This window comes from Hevea brasiliensis, chromosome 10 (assembly GCF_030052815.1).
Source record: "Hevea brasiliensis isolate MT/VB/25A 57/8 chromosome 10, ASM3005281v1, whole genome shotgun sequence".
NCBI classification, from domain to species: Eukaryota; Viridiplantae; Streptophyta; class Magnoliopsida; order Malpighiales; family Euphorbiaceae; genus Hevea; species Hevea brasiliensis.
Window position 1 is genome coordinate 805,213 of NC_079502.1, and position 19,226 is coordinate 824,438.

The 19,226-nt window shown below is 34.0% G+C and overlaps 1 protein-coding gene across 1 annotated transcript; it reads right to left on the reverse strand.

Moving 5' to 3' along the window:
- Positions 1-1,192: 1,192 nt before the first annotated feature.
- LOC110632925 (conserved oligomeric Golgi complex subunit 1) lies at positions 1,193-16,824 on the reverse strand. Its single transcript, XM_021781300.2, has 6 exons — positions 14,413-16,824; positions 9,074-9,268; positions 7,405-7,685; positions 6,003-6,182; positions 4,425-4,602; positions 1,193-2,514 (listed from the first exon to the last, which is right to left on the reverse strand). Exons 1-6 carry the CDS (start codon positions 16,630-16,632, stop codon positions 2,341-2,343), a joined length of 3,228 nt encoding a protein of 1,075 aa, XP_021636992.2. The 5' UTR covers positions 16,633-16,824; the 3' UTR covers positions 1,193-2,340.
- Positions 16,825-19,226: the final 2,402 nt, after the last annotated feature.

A 19,226-nucleotide genomic window follows, 5' to 3' on the forward strand; every position in this document is an offset into this window, starting at 1 on the left:
GTTCAAAGAAGAAATAATAAAATACTTAACAAATGTATTATATGTCCAATCTAATGGAAGTGTATAACTATATAACTCTTACATTTGATCCTATTTTATATTCAGTACTAACAAAATACATTCATTAAAATATACGATTAAATTATTATATTATTAAAATATTTTATTAAATAATTATAAAATGTAATCAATAAAATAACATTCAAAAAGGGATAAATTCTATTAGCAACTCTAATTTTTTATTATAATTTAAGTAAAAATATTTTTTATAAAAATATTTTTCATTATTTGGCATATTATGTATAATATTTTGTGCCATTATTCATAAAATCTTCCAAGTCAAGTATTGTAAAAATTAAAAAAATAACTTCTAAATTTAAAAATGAGAAATTATTTTCTTTTATTTTGAAGTTATTTTCTTTGACTAACAAATTATTATTTTTTGACTAAATTTCTCAAACACTGCCCAAACATTGGAAAATAAGGACTTCAAACAAACAAAGCCTCAAGTTTCCTTTGTTTGGTAAAAAATATTTTCTTAAAAAATAATTTTTTTTATTTTTTAATATTTAAAACACTTAAAAGAAAAAAAATTAATAAAAAATATCATTTTATGAGATTGAAAATATTTTTTTAATCAAATAAAAATTAAATCATTTTTAAAAGACACTTCTTTAACTATGATAATTTTATTAAAATATAAAAATATTCATATATTATAACATAAATACATACCATTTAATACTGATACCAAACAATAAAAAAATATTCTTATAAAAAATATTTTCTTAAAACATAATTTTCATGAAAAACAACTATTATCTATGAAACCAATAGAGCATTAAAGATTAAGTTATTGTACAGCCATTTTCCAAAGAATTTCTGCTTTAAGGTTGCATATACAGGTTCCAAGCCATTTTCTTCCCCAATGATAAAAGAGACTTTTATTCAACTGAAAATCATTTAGAAACAAGATAACTTCCAGTCTTCCACCACGATTTTTCAGCCAACTTAGCAAGAGAATCATTGCAAATGAAACGATCAAAAAAGGGTTTCCCAGCCACATAATGGGCCACGCAATTCAAATTCGGAGAATTAAAACTAACTGTGCAGAAGCTAATCAAGAAATTATGTTGAAACCAAGCAGAGCAATCTTCGAGCATAAGGAAATCTACATTAAGAGCAACTAATGTGAGCATAAGGAAATATAGAATAATGGCTTCCATGAAACATAATTACAATCATTGTAACTTGTAACAGCAAGCGTTCAGGCAGCATTCTCCCAATTGAGCTGGGTTTAACACAACTAACAGTCCCTCTTTTTTGTTCTCTTTGTATTGCAGAAAGTGATTATTCCGAAGACAAATATGAAGAACAATAATAATACAGGACGTATACTTGATCTAACGGTAACAGAAATTGGATTGTAATAAAAAAATGAAAAAAAATAAAAACTTAAAAGGAGAAGCCCTAAGGATATCATTTATCTAGAGTCAATATACATTTTCAATGTCAAACAGACGGCTTTAACTCATCAAAAAGCCTTTTTATATGCATTATGTAGCCTTTTTATATGCATTATGGTACCATAATGCAGGTAGGTAGATAGGCTATGACAACAGTGGAAGTTAAAACTGCTGCATCATATCCACCAAGCAAAAGGTAATTCCAAGCTTTTCCTTAAGATAAATCCAGTAAGTGAAAGAAAAGTCTCTTGTGGCTGCAGAATCTAGATCATATGCACAACTTGCACAAACATCTTTTTGCAATAAGCCAATGCCATCACTCCATTCCATGTGAACCACCTTCTCTGGAAAGAAATTCTCACAACTGAGAAGTGAGAACCAAGAAAAAACATCTTCTAAATATTCAGATCCAGCATCAGAACCTCAGACTACATAAAACTTCACTCCAACTAGCTTTTACATCTTCGTGCTATATTATTGGTAAAGGCAACGGTTTCTATATACATGAGAACTCCAAGATACAAACCTCACATTCTGACACTACACTACTTTCATGCCTCTCTATAGAATATAGATTGAGAAATGTAATTGCTTCTTTTGATTCCCATTTGTTCCCTTTAAAAATTCCTTTTTTCCATTTATCTTGAGGTATAACCATTTCTCTAACAGTTCCAATCCCCCTGCACACTTTGCCTTGGAATCTTCTCACTGCCTGTCTACATACTATATTTATAACCCTTCCACTTGGGTGAAGTACGAACTTTCAGTATCATAACCTCCCTATATTTGGGGAATTTCTTAGTGCTCTTCACTGGAACAAAGTGTGCAACTAATTACTTAAAGAAAAGAAGAGGACAGAAGAATTCAGTGGAAATCAAGAGTCTGATCTGGTAGCTGTAAAGGATGAAAGAAGACCCGCAGCTTGGGCAGGTAAAATATCACCAAATGTTGACATGGCAGCTGCTGATCGATCTTTGAATATCCCTACTTGCCCATCAGTTAATATGGATCCCAACTTTAGGGTGCTCTCTCCAAACCTGCTGCCAACCTGTCCACAAGGGAAATTGCTTTCACAAATGTGGCTTCCAACATAAATGACAAAATGTCATAATTCATGTGAGTGTGGTTAACCTTTTTTTTTTTAAATAATTTTGAGTATTTTAGTTTAGAAAACCCATATGCCTAGTTTTTCGTATCCTCTTTCTTTTCCACTGCTGCTACTATAGTAACTTGAGTACTGTTCACAACTTCAAAAACTGATTTCTCTTCCTTTCTTGATCTAATTCAAACTCTTTAACTCTAATCTCCCTTCTTTAAATCTTGATATTAAATCTATTCAATTGCTTGATTCCACCATAAAAAGCATTAATAGACTGGTTGCTTAACCTGCCTACATAACATTGCCTTTCCCTTTCATATCAGCAAAGGAAAGTTGCACAAAAGAAGTGTAAGTAATGCATTCTACAAGTGGATAAAAAAACAAGCTATGGGCACCAAAGAAACCAAATGCATAAATATTGAGTCCATGGGATGATTTCCAGTCTCCTGCATGTAAGTCGCTATGTCTCTCATCAAAGTTAGAACTCTACTGTCAATTTCTCTTAGGCTCTAGAATACTCCAAAAATATGACCTCAACTATATCCTCCAATTTACCACCTATCCTAGGGTCAGTTGACTGAGTTGCCAGTATAACCTAATTCAAAAGAATCTGTTGAAAGAAAAAGAAGAACAAAACAAAGCAAAAATTACAGAAAAAAAAAATCTCTGATTTATTACCTTCTTCCCTGATTTGCTTCCTTCTATAACAATCTCCTGTCCATTTTATTTGCTTTTAAATTATTGCACTCATGTAACCAACTATAAAGCTAAAGCCCAGTCAGATCATGAAAATCCTACCTTTGAAATCCTATACCATCAAAATTTAATTACCACCCAAAATCCTCTAAACAGCCCAATTGGAGTCTGTTCACAGGCCCCACAACAGCAGCCCTTCTTTCACATTCTACCTATTAGACCATAATCGTTAACCATTTTGTACACCATAACAACCTACCAAACACCTTTCTTTTTTAGTTGCTTCACCAAGAAATACACTTGAACCTTTTAAGCAGTTCAGAAATGCCAACAGTACCACATTTCTAATCCAGTTAGAACCATAACCGCTAATCCTACTTCTAGCCTTTAAATTTACAGGACCTTTTCTTTTCTGTTTCAGTAACTAAATGGAAACCTTCCCGAGTCAAATATTGTAGATAGGTAACCACAAAATGCTTGTGACTTGTATGTGCCAATTTAATAAAAATATTTAGTACTTTTTAAGTACACATTAAAATCATTCATTACATGAAACTAATTAAGTGAAATTAACTTCAAATCACACCACATGAGTATAGGCTAGTAAGCCACAGGAAAAGTATTTGCCATTTGTTGATCTCAATGAGAACAGGATAAGTCTATTTGTAAATAAAGACAACAGCTGTATCAACAAGTTTATGCTCTCATAAGTTAACAGCTAATAACTTGTTCAGCTTTCTTTCTTTGCCACGTCAGAAAATGTTGTTGAATATTAGATTGATTTCTCTTTGCTCCCTCCCCTCTTTGTAAATACCTCAGAGGAAATATATAATTGAAAAAATGAATGAAAAAAAAAAACTTATCTTAGACTTAGTAGTATTCTATTAAAACTGACTGCATATCAATACCCCTCCAACGGAAAAATACAATTCCAAGGTCTTGATAAACAAAATTTGGAAGGCATAGTATGAACCTGACTCACTCAACCCAGGCCACTTATTTGGTAACTGAGCTTTAGGCCTACAGACACTTTTCACAGTTCAGCTATCAGATCATCTTTTTGATCTTATAACATGTGAGGCCTTTCATATGAAATCCGAGCCACAATATATAAAAAGCATTTTAAGGTAAGAATGTTAACACACAAAGCCATAGACCCATACCTGCATAAATGACTTCAAAATTGGGGCTGCTACACCAAAACTTGAGTTGTCATCCAAGTCAATCTTTTGTGAAAGCTCCCCATTGGTATAGGCTTTCCAGGAACTTCTTAAGGAGATATCATCTGAAGCTGCAGGAATGGATGCCTTTGGTGTTCCCTTTGAAGACAATGCTGGTGCACTGGATAAATTAAGACGAAATCTCAAGTGAAGACCCATTTCAAAACATAAATGGCGAAGTGCAAATTATAAGGATCATTGACTAGTGTTTATCATACAAGTGTTTTAACTTGACCTTAGCCAAAAGGTACTATTAAAGTATAAGTTTGTAACATAAAAAATATAGTATCAAGTATCTGCCATTAAAAATGAAGGCAACACCTGACATGTTTTCTTCTAATTGACAAAATGGAAAAGTCTCACATCAAACAAATTTAAAAAAGGAGTCACACTATATATATATATATATATATATATATGTATGTACATGCTTCAAGCAGTTTAGACTGAAATAGATCTAGTACAAATTGACCAACATTGGTGATTTCTTCATAAAGATGGATATATTCTCAATCAGATTCATTATGATGAATCATGACACCTACAAACTGAAGAAAAAAGAAATTTCTATCGTTGCCATGGTAATTCATATATATTAACTACAGATTATACTTTGACTCACCAAAACTATAGTCACAAGGAAATTTTCTCACTGTTAGGAACATGAAGGCTAGTTTCAATAAGCATTATTTTTTGGATGATAATATGTGCTGATACTCTTTGCATGACATACTTCATGAAGAAAAATTTAGCCCAATGCAAGCACTTTATCTGTTGAACACTTGTAAACAAATTTTGTGCCTTGAATGGGACAATTTCTCCCACATTGATAAGTGGGTGAAACAGTCTCCTTTTTATTTAATTCTGGCTGATCTGGGGAATTAGTTCACCAGTTATTTAATTCCAACTTTTACATTGGTTTGGTCTGAAAGGTTAATTCTATAGGACTATGATCAGACTAGCTGTGTTATATGAGAGTGAATGTTGGGCATTTAAGGTACACCATACCCACAAGATGAGTATGGTAGAAATATAGATGTTAAGATGAATGTTTAATAAAAAGATAATGGATAATATTAGGGATGTCCACATCCACCAAATAATGCATGTTTGGTCATGTACAACGCAAAGAATCAAATGTTTCAGTACGGAAGTATGATAAGTTAATAGGGGAAAGAGTGAGAAGGAAAAGGAGGAGGCCTAAGATGACGTAAAGAGAAATAGTATCACAAGATTTACAAGTCTTCGATATTGAGGCGAACCTGGTGTCTAACAGAATTGAATAGCGAAAAATGATCCATATAGCCAACCCCGACTAATTTGGGATTAAGACTTAGTTGTTATTGTTATTCTTATTGTTGTTATTTTTACATAGTTTGGTCAGTTAACTGTTGAATTGGACAAATGAAAATGAAACAGAACTAAATGTTAAGGTAAACTTTTCAGTGGCCCCTTTTTGATTTTACAGTCTTTTTATCATCTCTAATGACCAACAATTTGTAAAATAAGCAAAGCACAAACCTGGTTGGAAGGTATTTGAAACGAGGAACAGTAGAGCATCTCATTATATTTGACTCAGGATTGGATGGCAGTTTCTGCACAGTGTCTGTGTACATCCGATTCAGTTGCACAAAGAATCCAAAGAGGACTGCATGTCGTAGGTATGACTGTCTCTCATTCTCCCAGAGGTATGACTCATACCTTCAATTAATAAAATAAAATTAGAAAACACAGATATTCCACCATGCCTTAATCACAAATGGTTCAAAATATAAACAACATATAGAAACATACTAAAAAGTTAACCCATTAAGATTGGTTACTGTAGCACAAATTTAAGTCACATTAGTGGAACAGGGTAGCTAAGGAGGATTGGATGAATGTCTGAAACCAAAATAGGCAATATCAGAAAATATCCTAGAGTTCAAGGATACTCAATGATATGATAACAAAAACAACGAGAAAGTCAGGTTTAAGGCTGTTATGTAGTAGTAACTCTGTACCATATATGTACAGCACACAATTTCATAGGAAAATCTTGAAGAAATTAGATGCTAATTTATGTAACTGTTGACTAGGGCATTTACCATTTGATTTTAAGGGTTTGTAGCATTGTTGTTAAACCAGGACTGGACAGGCTGGTTGGACTGGTTTAACCAGGAGCCAGAGGCAGGTCTGGTTCAGTTTAACCATCAAACCCTCTTTTCAGAAAACCGGTGTGAACCAGAGTGATCCGGCTGGTAATCGGCAAATCAGTCAACTCGGCCAGGTTTGAACTGAATAATCCGGTTTGATCACTCAATTAAAAAAAAGTCTACAAATGGTGCTGGTGCAAGGAGTAGAACCTAGGACCTTGAAGAAATTTTCCTATGCCATTGCCATATGACCTGCAGACTGATTTGGAATTTTTTTTACAATAACTAAACTAATACACAAACGTATTCCTTTTACTTAAATTAAATTATATTATATTATACTAATATAAAATAATTATCAATTATTAATCAAGCAAGAACTATTGAAAAGAAAAATAAAAAATTTTTACTTTACCTATCTGCAACTTATCAACAATTTATTTTGTTAGTATAATAACTTATATTATTAATTATTTTCCATTTTTTTATACAATTTAACATTTATTTTTTTATTGATGTGAATAAATTTATTATTATAAAAATTTTAATTTTACATATTTTTATCATAAATAATTAAATATTATTTTTTTAATAATATGTAGATGTTAACATATAATTAAACATTTTACTAATTATTTATAAAATATATAAAATATTAGTTATAATATTATTAATTTTATAATATTTATTTAATAATATACCGGTTCGACCCCGGTTAAACCTTAAACCCTTAACCCTGTGTCTTTTTGTGTGTTTAGAGAGGCATAATTTAAGGAAAAGAAACTTACGTCAGCCAGTCTATTGGATCCAATTTTTGTGAAAAACGGCTAATTAGCCCCTCAATACGCTCTCTAAAGACAGACTTTGTTTGACTTTGCTCCTGCTTCCTTCTGAAAGAAACTTTTATCATGGGACTTTTAGAAAAGTCCTCAGTCATATTGGAATCACCCCCAGAAAGAACATCTGCAGCAAATTTTAGGTCTAAGAGTATTTGCAGAACTCCTTTCTCTGACACCTGAGATGCATGGGAATCTCTAGAAGAAAGGAAGTCCTCATAAATTTCAATAAGCTGCATGAAATATCACAAATGAACATAGACATAGTTAATAGTCCACCTTGGGAAAAACCAATTTCCTCTGAACATAAACCACCACATAAAAAGAATAAAAATGAAATCCCACAGAATAAAAAATGATCCTAAGAGAAGAGAGGGGTGGAGGGAGTGGAAAGCAATATATGATGGAAAGAAATTATCACCTAGCAATTCAGCAAAATTTAACTAATTTACAAGTAAAAAAGGACAACAATCCTGCTTCAAAAACATAAAAGTGATTTGATTCTTCCCACGATGATATGAATTGATATAATGAACTGAATGAGAAATCCTCGTGAACGCTAACTACTAGGAAAATATAAAATATGATCCAACTGAAATTGGGTCTATAGCAACAAGCTGTTGGACATGGAAACCAAGCAAAAGTTGCATTACTTTATTTAAAAAATTAAATTCAATCTCCAACCATCTGACTCCCAAGATTGAAGTTATCACTAACCAGCTATACAGGCACAAACCAACTTTTCTCTGTACAACAAAAAATGCAAAAGCCAAGCCAAGGCATGGAGCAATGCAGCAAACATTCTCTTGAACATCATAAAATATTACTTTGTGGTCACCCACAAGCTTTGCTTCGGATGGAATAGATAGGATAAGGCTTGACTATTGAGAAAGGAATGCAAACCAAAGAAAATGATTGCCAATTTTTCTTGCATAACAAGAGATGAGAAAGAATAGTCACAATTAATATTATGCTAAAATGTGTAATATCATCAAGCTAAAAGAAGGATAATTTCATGAATAATATTATGCAATAGGCAACTAGTCACAATTAATAAAAATTCATTCTTTTTTTTTTTTTAAAGACAAAAAGAAACAAGTTTTACTAACCTATAAATAAATGAAAGTAGAAAGATAAAGTTCCTCCTAAAAAGAATACAAGAAACAAATAAGGGTTAAATAAAAGGAACCTCCAATCTCATATAAACTAACAAAACTCCCCTAAATTCTCCATAGGCAGCAGCACACAATAAGGTAATCCTATAGAAGTAGATATTGATGCAAAAGAACTCCCCCATTCCTTGCCACCCAAATGCACCAAACTACCTCAACAAAAAGCCTGCTGTTTAAATTTAAACAAATAGTTCATAAGCCCTCTTGCTCCTACACCAGGATAATTATAACACCAGAATGATTAAAAGCTATAATAAAGGAAAAAGAAAAATGGAGACTTTACACATAGATCCTAATTCCGAAATTCACAATGATCAATGGTAAAGAACCATAAATAATGCATGCAGGCATCTGTTCAAGTGTGTGCTTGTAAGTATGCATGTGCATGTGTATGTTGAGATAGAATCTGCAGAACAAGTAAAAATCATATATCACATCAAGCTACATACCTTTTGCAGTAGTCTTAACGCAAATTTTTGCAGAATCAATTTGTTAAGTACATGACCCCCAATCCTATGAATTTCTTCACATGCTCGAAACAGAAAAGAAATAATATAGAGAGACGGCAAGGATGGGAGTGATAATTTCATTTCAGAATAGTTCTCATCATATTGTTCTTGCTTCACTACTGTCTCGTCCCAGCCCTGCACAATATTCAGGAGATGATTAATCATAACATACTCATACGCCACATGCATACCATGAATAATAGAATACAAGAAACAATAAGGTTCTTCAGTTATTTTATGCACAATTAGTCAAGAATATGATTTTATTCAGCACATCAATAAGGAATGGGAACTTTTTTTAAGAAACCTGGCCACAACACATACAACCATGTATCTATTGGCACACTGAGCCAATTCATGGTCTTACAGTGATGCCAGTTTCTGGGCCACATGGCCAAGGTGTTTGTCACGTAGCAGAATTCTCAAGACACCATAACACCAGAATTAGAGGAAGAAAGAGGAGAGGCATAGGAAAGAACAGAATATAGAAAGAGGAGAAGCAGAGGAAAGAACAGAATGTAGAAGGAAGAAATCGAGAAGAAGAAAGAGGGGGGGAGAGAGAGAGAGAGAGAGAGAATTAGAGAGAGGAAAAAAGCTATTGTATTATTGATTTGATGAATCCCTATCAATTACAATGCAAGCGCTATTTATACAATTCACTCTCATTTCCTATTTCAATATTTAACTACTTAATCCAACTCAGCTCACTAACTAATTAGTCAAAACATTCCCTACCTCTTGAAATCATTATCATACTCAAGAATGAATAAAGGAAACTGATCTTTAATGAATAAAGCAAAATTTACAGGCCCCACATAGTGCAAAAATTCTTCAGCACAGCACACATGTTGCTATGAACGGCACAAAGAAGCACATCTCATGAAGTGCTTGCTGAATCTGTATCCATCTTTATCAAACCTTTGGAAATAGAGAGCAGAAACTGGATCATTAATGCCACCATTGTTGTCATTTTTCACAAACATTTGTAATGCAGCAATTGTCCATTGACTGGATTGCATTTTCTTGCTCTGTCTTCTCCAAATCTGAAATTCATTCTCTTTGAGCATTAAATGATTGTAGTATCTCAAAGAACATATTTTCTTCCTTTGTCTACTCCAAATTTCAAATTCATTCTCTTTGAGGATTATATAACTACATGATCTCAATTCAATTTTACTATTCCCAAAATTCCAACACTCCCTTCCACATGTATCTTCTTCATAGAGTTTCATGTCTCCATCATAGTTATAACATCCAGCTGCATATTTCCCGGGAAAAATCTTGCTAAAACCAAAAAGGAATCCATGGTCTGTCTTCATGATCTGTCTTCACCGCAAAAACATGTTTAAAAAATTCTGAATTTTTTTCTTCAAAGTTCTGTTCATCAACATCTTTAATACCAAATTCAATATTAATTGCTTCTTGGTCATGAAAAAATACTCCAAAATCATTCTCAAGAAGATCCTCTGTTTCTTCCTCTATCTTTTGCTGAAATTTTCCTTAGTGATCTATCATGTCTTCATCAGCTCCAAGTGTATTGGATTCTGCACCAGAATATCTGCAACAAAAGATTCAGTCTTGGGAATAAGTTGCGCCACCACGTCAGATTCAACTCCTATTTTCCACATTGCAAACTCTGGTCGCTCACCATCACCATCTCCGTCATTCTCCTCCTTAGAGTCTTCATTCATACCAGATGGAGAAATTATTTTGATAATCTCTTTAATAATAGTCAAAATGATAATAGCGTGAATATAGACTACAGATCAATAAAAAAGAATGTGAATTATACTAGAAGGATTAGATCTTTAGAAGTAAAGAAAACACTTAAAAGAATGAAAGTGGGTACAGCCTGTGGACCCGATGAAATACCAATTGAAGTGTGGAAGTGTTTAAGAGATATGGAAGTGGCATGGTTAACTAAATTGTTTAATAAGATTCTAAATTCAAAGAAAATGTCTGATGAATGGAAGAGGAGTATTTTAGTACCTATTTTTAAAAAAAAGAGAGACATACAAAGTTGCTCAAACTATAGGGAAATTAAACTCATAAGCCATACTATGAAGTTGTGGGAGAGAGTTGTGAAACATCGACTACATCATGATACTTCTATCTCTCCCAATCAATTGGGCTTCATGCCTGATCGTTCAACTATGGAAGCGATCTTTCTCATTAGAAGCTTGATGGAGAAATATAGAGATGCGAGGAAAGATTTACACATGGTTTTTATCAATTTAGAGAAGGCTTATGATAGTGTTCCAAGAGATGTCTTATGGAGAGTATTAGAACAGAAGGGAGTATCTATTAGGTACATACAAGTGTTGAAAGACATGTATTAAGGAGTAACTACTATTGTGCGCACAGTAGGAGAGGACACAAGAAATTTTCCTATTCCAGTTGAATTACACCAAGGTTCAGCTGTAAGCCCTTACCTTTTTACATTAGTTTTAGATGAATTAACAAAACATATACAAGAGAGTATCCCTTGGTGCATGATGTTTGCGGATGATATAGTTTTGATAGATGAGACGCAAAAAGGAGTAAATAGAAAGCTAGAGCTTTGGAGAAGTACTCTAGAGTCAAAGAGCTTTAAGTTAAGTAGAACGAAGACAGAATACATGCATTACAAGTTCAGTGAAGGCCAAACTGGTGATAGGGAAGGAGTTAGTTTGGATGGAGTGACACTGTCCCAAAGTAATCACTTTAAATATATCGGCTCAGTCCTTCAAGTAGATGGGGGATGTAAGGAGAATGTTAGTCATAGGATTAAAGTCGGATGGTTGAAGCGGAGACATGCCACGAGAGTTTTATTTGATCGCCAGATTCCAAATAAGTTTAAAGGAAAATATTACCGTACAACCATACGACCGACCATATTATATGGTAGTGAATGTTAGGCACTGAAGAAGTCGTATGTGTATAAGATAAGAGTTGCGGAGATGGAAATGTTAAGATGGATGAGTGGCTATACTAGACCAGATAAAGTTCGTAATGAGAGTATTAGAGAAAAGGTAGGAGTGGTACCAATTGAGGATAAGTTGAGAGGAGGAAAATTGTGGTGGTTTGGTCACGTAAAGCGTAGACATACGGAGGCTCTAGTTAGACAAGTAGAGCACATTAAGGTAGAGGATAGAAAGAAAAGAAGGAATAGACCTAAACTGACTTGGAGGAGAGTAGTACAACATGACCTAAAAGCATTACACATTTCCGAGGATTTAACCCAAAATCGTTTAGAATAGAGAAAGAGAATCCATATAAACGACCTCAAATTTTTGGGATAAAGGCTTAGTTGAGTTGAGTTGGAAACTTCACTTGAAGCATTTTGGTCTTCATTTGATTTGACATAATTTCCAAGAAGTTGATCTTCATCACCGATATGTTTATTGACATGATGCTTCTCAAATTTTCCCCATTTCTAACGATCTGATCCAATCTTTGACACAACTCCTCTAGGATTTGCATCCATCTCGCCATCCTTTAAAAAATGCCCATCAATTTCTCTTGTTGCCAAGGTTCTATTTCCATGTTATGATGATCTGATTGTGTTTTGCTCCCAAGAAAACTGAGAAAGAAAACTTAATCAAGAAAACAGTGAAAGAAAACTTAATCAAGAAAACAGTGAAAGAAAACCAGCTGTCTAGGGTCATTATTTAATTCTGGGATTTCAAGAACTTCAAAAACAGGGTTTCAGTATAATCTGGAGTTTCAAGAACTTCAAGAAACAAGAAAATAAAGAAAGAATAGAAAATAAGAAAGAATAGAGATCTGAATCTGATTCTTGGAAAGCAGAAATTTTGAGGAAGAAAAAAAAGATTCAAGAAATCGAAGAAAGAAAATACGAATTCCCAACAAAACCCTAATTTCAGGTTTTGTGCCTTGAAGAAAAGAATTGACGAAAAAAAGAAAGGAGAAAGGAGAAAGGAGAAAGCAGAAAGATGAAATAGAGGGAAGAAAGGGAAGAAACTTCAAGGAAAGAAGGAAGAAGAAATAGAGGAAGAAAGGAAGAATTCTCAAGGAATAAGGAAGAAGAATTAAAGAAAGGAAGAAAAAGAAGAAGAAGAAGAATTGAGAGAGAAGAAAGGAAGAAATCTCAGGGAAGAAGCATTGGAGGGAAGAAGAGAGGAAGAGAAAACAGAAGAAACCTGTTATTTGGGAAGAGTAATCTGCCATCAATGCAACTCCCATGAAACAATTTCCAGCAGTTGCTCACTGATCTAATTGCTCCGATACCAATTTGTTATGTAGCAGAATTCTCAAGACACCATAACACCAAAATTAGAGGAGGAAAGAGGAGAAGTAAATGAATAAACAGAATAGAGAAGGACGAAATTGAGAAGAAGAAAGGAGAAGGAGAGAGAGAGAGAGAGAGAGAGAGAGAGAAAGAATCAGAGAGAGAAAATAACGGTTGTATTATTGATTTGATGAATCCTATCAATTACAATGCAAGGGCTATATATACAATTCACTCTCATTCCCTATTTCAATATGTAACTATTTAATCCAACTCAACTCACTAACTACTTAGTCATAATAGTGTTTCACAAAGAACAACGTACGCCTTTGTGTGAATGCATACACATGCATGTGTATTTTTGAGAGTGTATATAATATCTTTATAAAAAAATGGATTTAAAGTTTCTTGAAGGGTTTGGTAAATGTAAAAAAGTACCACAAACATACATCACTAACATCCCTCAACAGTTGATTATATATAAACTTTACACTAATATGAAATAATCCTGTAACACAAGCAACAAATAGCTTATACTGATTAAGAACTAAGAAGCATCAAAAGAAAAGTAAAATGCAAAATTTCAATATACGAATAAAACACCAATCAAATTGACATGCTCAAAAAATAGAGGAAAAGAAAGGAAAAAGAAATATTTCAAGCAGCATCAAGAAGAATAGATAGTATCTCAAGACCTTTACACATCCATCAATTAATCCACATTAATACATGTTCTAATGCTTATGTTCTCATAATAGTAATCTTTAAGTTGTCTACAGTTAGCTTTTGTTTCACAATGAAAACTTTTCCTGACATAAGCATTATTTCATGTTTCTTTTTTTCAATTTCTTGCAATTTTCTCCACGCTATTACTATTACCACCTCAAACACTCAACTACTCACATAAGATGAAAGGGAGAGGGCAAAAAAAAAAAGTAAAAACATCTAAATTGAATGGAGTTATTATAGGCCACAAATAGAAATATACATGAAATGAAGTCAAAAAAAAAATTAGGGGAAAAACACTTGTCCAACCAAGACCACTTACCCTCAAGGGAGTAATAGCTGACAATCCGTCATCCTTTCCAAGATCTCGAGCAAGAATGGCCGAAAGCTCATCAGATAACCAGAACATCCACAAGTTGTGAGCTCTGATGGAAAGATCCCTGGTGGTTCTGGCTAGTTCTTCAAGTTTAGGGCTTGCATTTTCATTTGCTCCTAGCAAAGCAGCTGTAGCAGATGAAGTCTGTCGTCTAGAACCAGTGGGTGTTTGCCTGCCAGTACTATCAGCAATTGGAGAATCTATGGCAACTCGAGATTTCCTCAATACAGATGGTAACTTGTCAAAAACTGCAGCCACAGTATCTTTTGTCCAAAACCTTGGAGATCCAAGTATCAATGGAATGTGTTCTGTGTGGTTCTGAAATGCAAACAACAGTCTCCCAACAAAAAGGGATCTCTCAACAACTGTAGCTGGAGGCACAGAAAGACTTTCCTTGCTGGCATTTTCCATGGTAGCATTTAACTTATCGAGGACCCTCTTGAGCTCAGCCAGAATGGTTGACATGCTATCATAACAGTTATCCTGTAGAAACGGGCCCAAATCTTTTAGCCTGAGTACTGCCTTTGGAGATTCTAAGAAACTGAGTAGGTCCTCAAGCACACTTTGACAACAGCTGTCCACTGTATCTCTGATTTGGCTAACTTCAGGACCAAAGTAGGCACTGAGACAACTCTGGAAATCATTTTCTTCAGGAGATGTCTTATAACCCGACAGTATACTAGACCTATATGCATTGGATTCTATAAACCAAACACCACCACCTGTAGAAGGCCTGTTCAAGTAACCCTGGAAGTCATGTTTGCCAATAGCCTCTCCAATTGTGCAAATGGAGTCCTCCACATGAATACCTTTTGCCAAATCCTCAAATGCAGAGCTGATAATGTCTTTCATCCTCTTAACAAAAGCATCTTCAAATATTTCATCCCAGAGATCTGAGTCATCTTCTAGAACTAGCTCTCGAATCCTACTCCACGGCAACTCAATCTCAGACCCAAAAACACTCTTGAGCCAGTCCAAACTCCCCTGCAAAACTTGTTTACTGTCCATGGTCTCTCTTATCAACTTTTCAGCCAATGAAAGCTCTCCACCAGTGGCAATAGCATCAATCAAGTACTTGCCATTCCTATTACTCACAACCTCTCCACCAGAGTCTCTCAACCATGTCATACATGTCCTTGCAATGTACTGTTTATTAAGAGTAACCATTGCAGACTCCAATCTTTCCCTAAACAATTTCCACAACCTCACCTCCCCATCTGGGTTAGGAATTCCACCAAACAATTGAGAGGCAGGAGGGGAACACAAAATAACTTTGTAAAATAAAGGCATATCGTTCAAAACTCGCAAAAACAACTCACCTACTTGCGCTACACTAACCTGAATGATCATCAGAACTTCACAAAACACAGAAACCACAACCTCACCGGTTGCAGCATTATTATCATTGCCGCCAAAAGTAGCTAATTTCTGCAAAATCCAGGACTTCCTAGCGTCAAGAAACAAACCAAGTACCTGCTTAGGATCTAATTCATCAATGACAGCAACCGCAGCCAACGCATCAGCATAGGCCCCAATGTCTAGGCCCGGATCCAACAACCTCTCGCGGCTCCGCTGTGAAATCTGGGCCTTGAAGCTCTCGACAATCTGCCACTGGTGTTGCAAAAGAGGGAAAATGGACAAGATCTTGGTGTGATCCCATTCAGCACAGGAGTCAGCGTTAGCATTGTTGGACAGCGTAAGATTAAAGTGCACGTGCCTGGCACGAATGTATCTCCCAGCGGCTTCCAGAAACATTGACTCGTCGAGGCAACCCCAGATGTTCTCGGGAGTGTCAACCAAGTACTTGACGCGACACGCAATCCCATAGATTCGGAGACGAGCGGGGTTAGAGTTGCTGAATTTGGGGGTTTCCGATACAGGAGATGCTGAGAGGGAACGAATGTTAGTTTGGATGGAAGCTACATTAGAAGAAATGGACTCGCAGGACGACTTCATGAGGACGATAGAGTCGGCAGAATCAATAAGGTCTCTGTACCGGTTGCCAACCAGCTGGCGAAGCTCCTCCTTCTTGTCCTGGATCTGTTTTCTAGTTGCGGTTTCCACATCCCGAATTTGGGAAATCGGTTTCGTACGGAATAGTGTCTCCGCATCTCGGTAGCCTCCGCTGCCAGCACGGTCGTCCGCGGAGGCTGATGATAGTCTCATTATCAATGGTTTTTGGTTTTTAATAGTTGGAAATAACAATGCAAAGGCAGAAATCAGTCTCACTTACAATTGCATGATATTTCCAATTCATAAAATAAACTCAGGAGATTTCAGATCTGTTTGGAACTACTAGTGCCAGGCTTGTCTCCATTAAAGGAATGAAGTACTTCCAATGTCACTGTTTGGGCCGGATGACTCTCATCATCTATATCAATTTCTTAGGATTAAGGCTCTTTGCTTGACTGGGCCGAGCTCACTCCTTGTAATAAACACTTAGTGTGCGTTTAATACGGGGTTAACCATGGTTAATAATTAATTTTATAATTTTTAATATTATTTGAATATTTTAAAATAAATAGGTTAATATTTAATTTTATTAATATTTAATTATTTTTAAGAGTTAAATGTTAATTTTGGAATGGGTAGAAGTTAAACACATTATTTATATATTCATTTCTTATTTCTTTTTAACTTATTTTATTTTTTAGTCCCTTTATTTTTAAAAATTCTTCGTCTCCTACAACAATAATAAGGTATAATTTTTTTTTCTTTTTTACAAAATAAGTTATGTTAAAACTATAACCATGGATATATATGATTTTCTTTTTCTTTTTTCTGTTGATGTTATTTATTTATATTGTCAAACTTCTAAATTGTATTTTATGTTATGTATCTTTTTATCAAGTTGTCCAATGTGTGTATACATGTATATAAGTTGGTAAGATAAAGAGAACATAATAATATTATAGTAGATAATAAAAATACAGTTAATAAATTTTTTAAATTAAATTATTTATAAATAAAAAATAATATTACCAAAAATAAAAATAAAAAAAATAATTTTGATATTTGTTATTAAAATATAAAAATAAATATTTATATATTTTCATATGAGCTCAATTTTTTATCCTTGTACTAAATATCATTAATTATTACAACATTAATTATCTTTTACCTTCTTAATAATTACTCCCTTAAATTTTATAAGGTTAACACTTAACCCTCAATTTTTTAACCTTGTACTAAACGCACCCTTATATATGAAATTACAGACCAAACTGCTTACGCTATTGTGGGGGTGGGGCGTGAGGCGAAATATCATCCATTAGAATTATATAAAATGCACCAGGTAATGCCCAGGAAAGATGGTGGAGTCACAATGGTCTCACTTAAGTACCACCTCCTTAGACAGCATTTCCTAGACATGCACTTCATACAATCCTAATAGAATCAAACCACTGGTAAGTACCGTCTTCCCATAACACTACCACGGTACTAAGGATTTATGCCACGAAGGCATAGATAGACAGGAGTCGCCACCCGGGTAATAACCGGGACATATTCGATGTTTCTTCCGAGGGTCATGGATGGCAACTTACTCCTTGCGAGTTTCCACAACCGTCATTACCATAGCCCAATGTCTAGGTTCGGGATAGTGGGTACGTTAAGGGAAGGTGTTAGGCACCCCTTACGCCTGGTCTAACCTCGTTAATTCGAGTGCCAGTCCTCTACTAATGTTTCTAGAAGTCTTGTTTATTATTCCTTTATTAAACTTTATCCTAAAAAATGCAATTCTAATCCTACACACGCAAGTAATTCACAAAAAGGGTTGTTGTTTACTCACAATTTTCATGCACAAGTAATTCCTATCTATGGGGTTGCTAATTATTTAAATGATATTTACCAGATGACTAAAATTAATTTATTATTGGGAATTTAATTTACAAACAAATTCAATTTCAAATAACCCTATGTTTCTATTTAACCTAATTAATTAATTTTCACCAAGTTACCCTAAGGATAATTGAACTAAGTTAATTATGTACATGTGTAATTTATTCTAATATCACATAAGTCCCAAACACTCACATCCTAATAAAGATTTCTAACATGCAAATTTATTTTACAATTACCAAGTATTAAATTAAATTTATTTTACATGCCAATATTAGTTTAATTTACAAACAAGATTGATTTTAATTTACAAAGTATTTATTTAAATTAATTACATGCAAAAGTCAATTAAATTAAAAACAAAGTTAATTTTAATTTACCAAATGAAAGTTCTATTATTACTACAATTTCATGCCAATGGTTATTCGAGAAGTTTAGAACTACTTACTTGTTGGTAAATGCAGTTGCCATTGGGGCAAGCTACCCTTAAAAAAGGGTCTTCTCTTCTAGTATGGCAATGATATCCCTGGCTTACTCCCGTTTAGCTCCATATAAGCTCCGCGCAAATGCCCTCTTTGGTACTTACCTTAGGGCTACTTACCAATTTTGTTTGTAATAAAAAATAAAGAAACTAAAGAAAATAAAAGAAATAAAGAAAATATTAATAACAATTTACATTGGATTCTAACTCTAGTCTCCTAAAGGGTTAAGATTCCTAATTAGTTACAACTACCTAATGGTCTGAGTCTTCTAACATGATCCAAACACTTTATAACACTTCTTGAATTAAAAGAATACAGAAAATAGATCAAATATCAATTAAAACCTAAGAAAATACAAGAACATGCATAAATATACAATTTTCGAATTCTGGCAGATTAACAGTAGCAAGAAATTTGATTTTTTAAAAATAGTTAAAC

What these genes read in the sequence shown, in the direction of transcription:
- LOC110632925 (XM_021781300.2), bottom strand. Translation starts at nt 16,632, where the DNA reads ATGAGACTATCATCAGCCTCCGCGGACGACCGTGCTGGCAGCGGAGGC. An exon ending in CGTTAAGACTACTGCAAAAG is followed by an intron (nt 7,686 to 9,073) that starts GTATGTAGCTTG and finishes TATTTCATGCAG; the next exon opens with CTTATTGAAATTTATGAGGA. An exon ending in TTTTGAAGTCATTTATGCAG is followed by an intron (nt 2,515 to 4,424) that starts GTATGGGTCTAT and finishes CCTTGTGGACAG; the next exon opens with GTTGGCAGCAGGTTTGGAGA.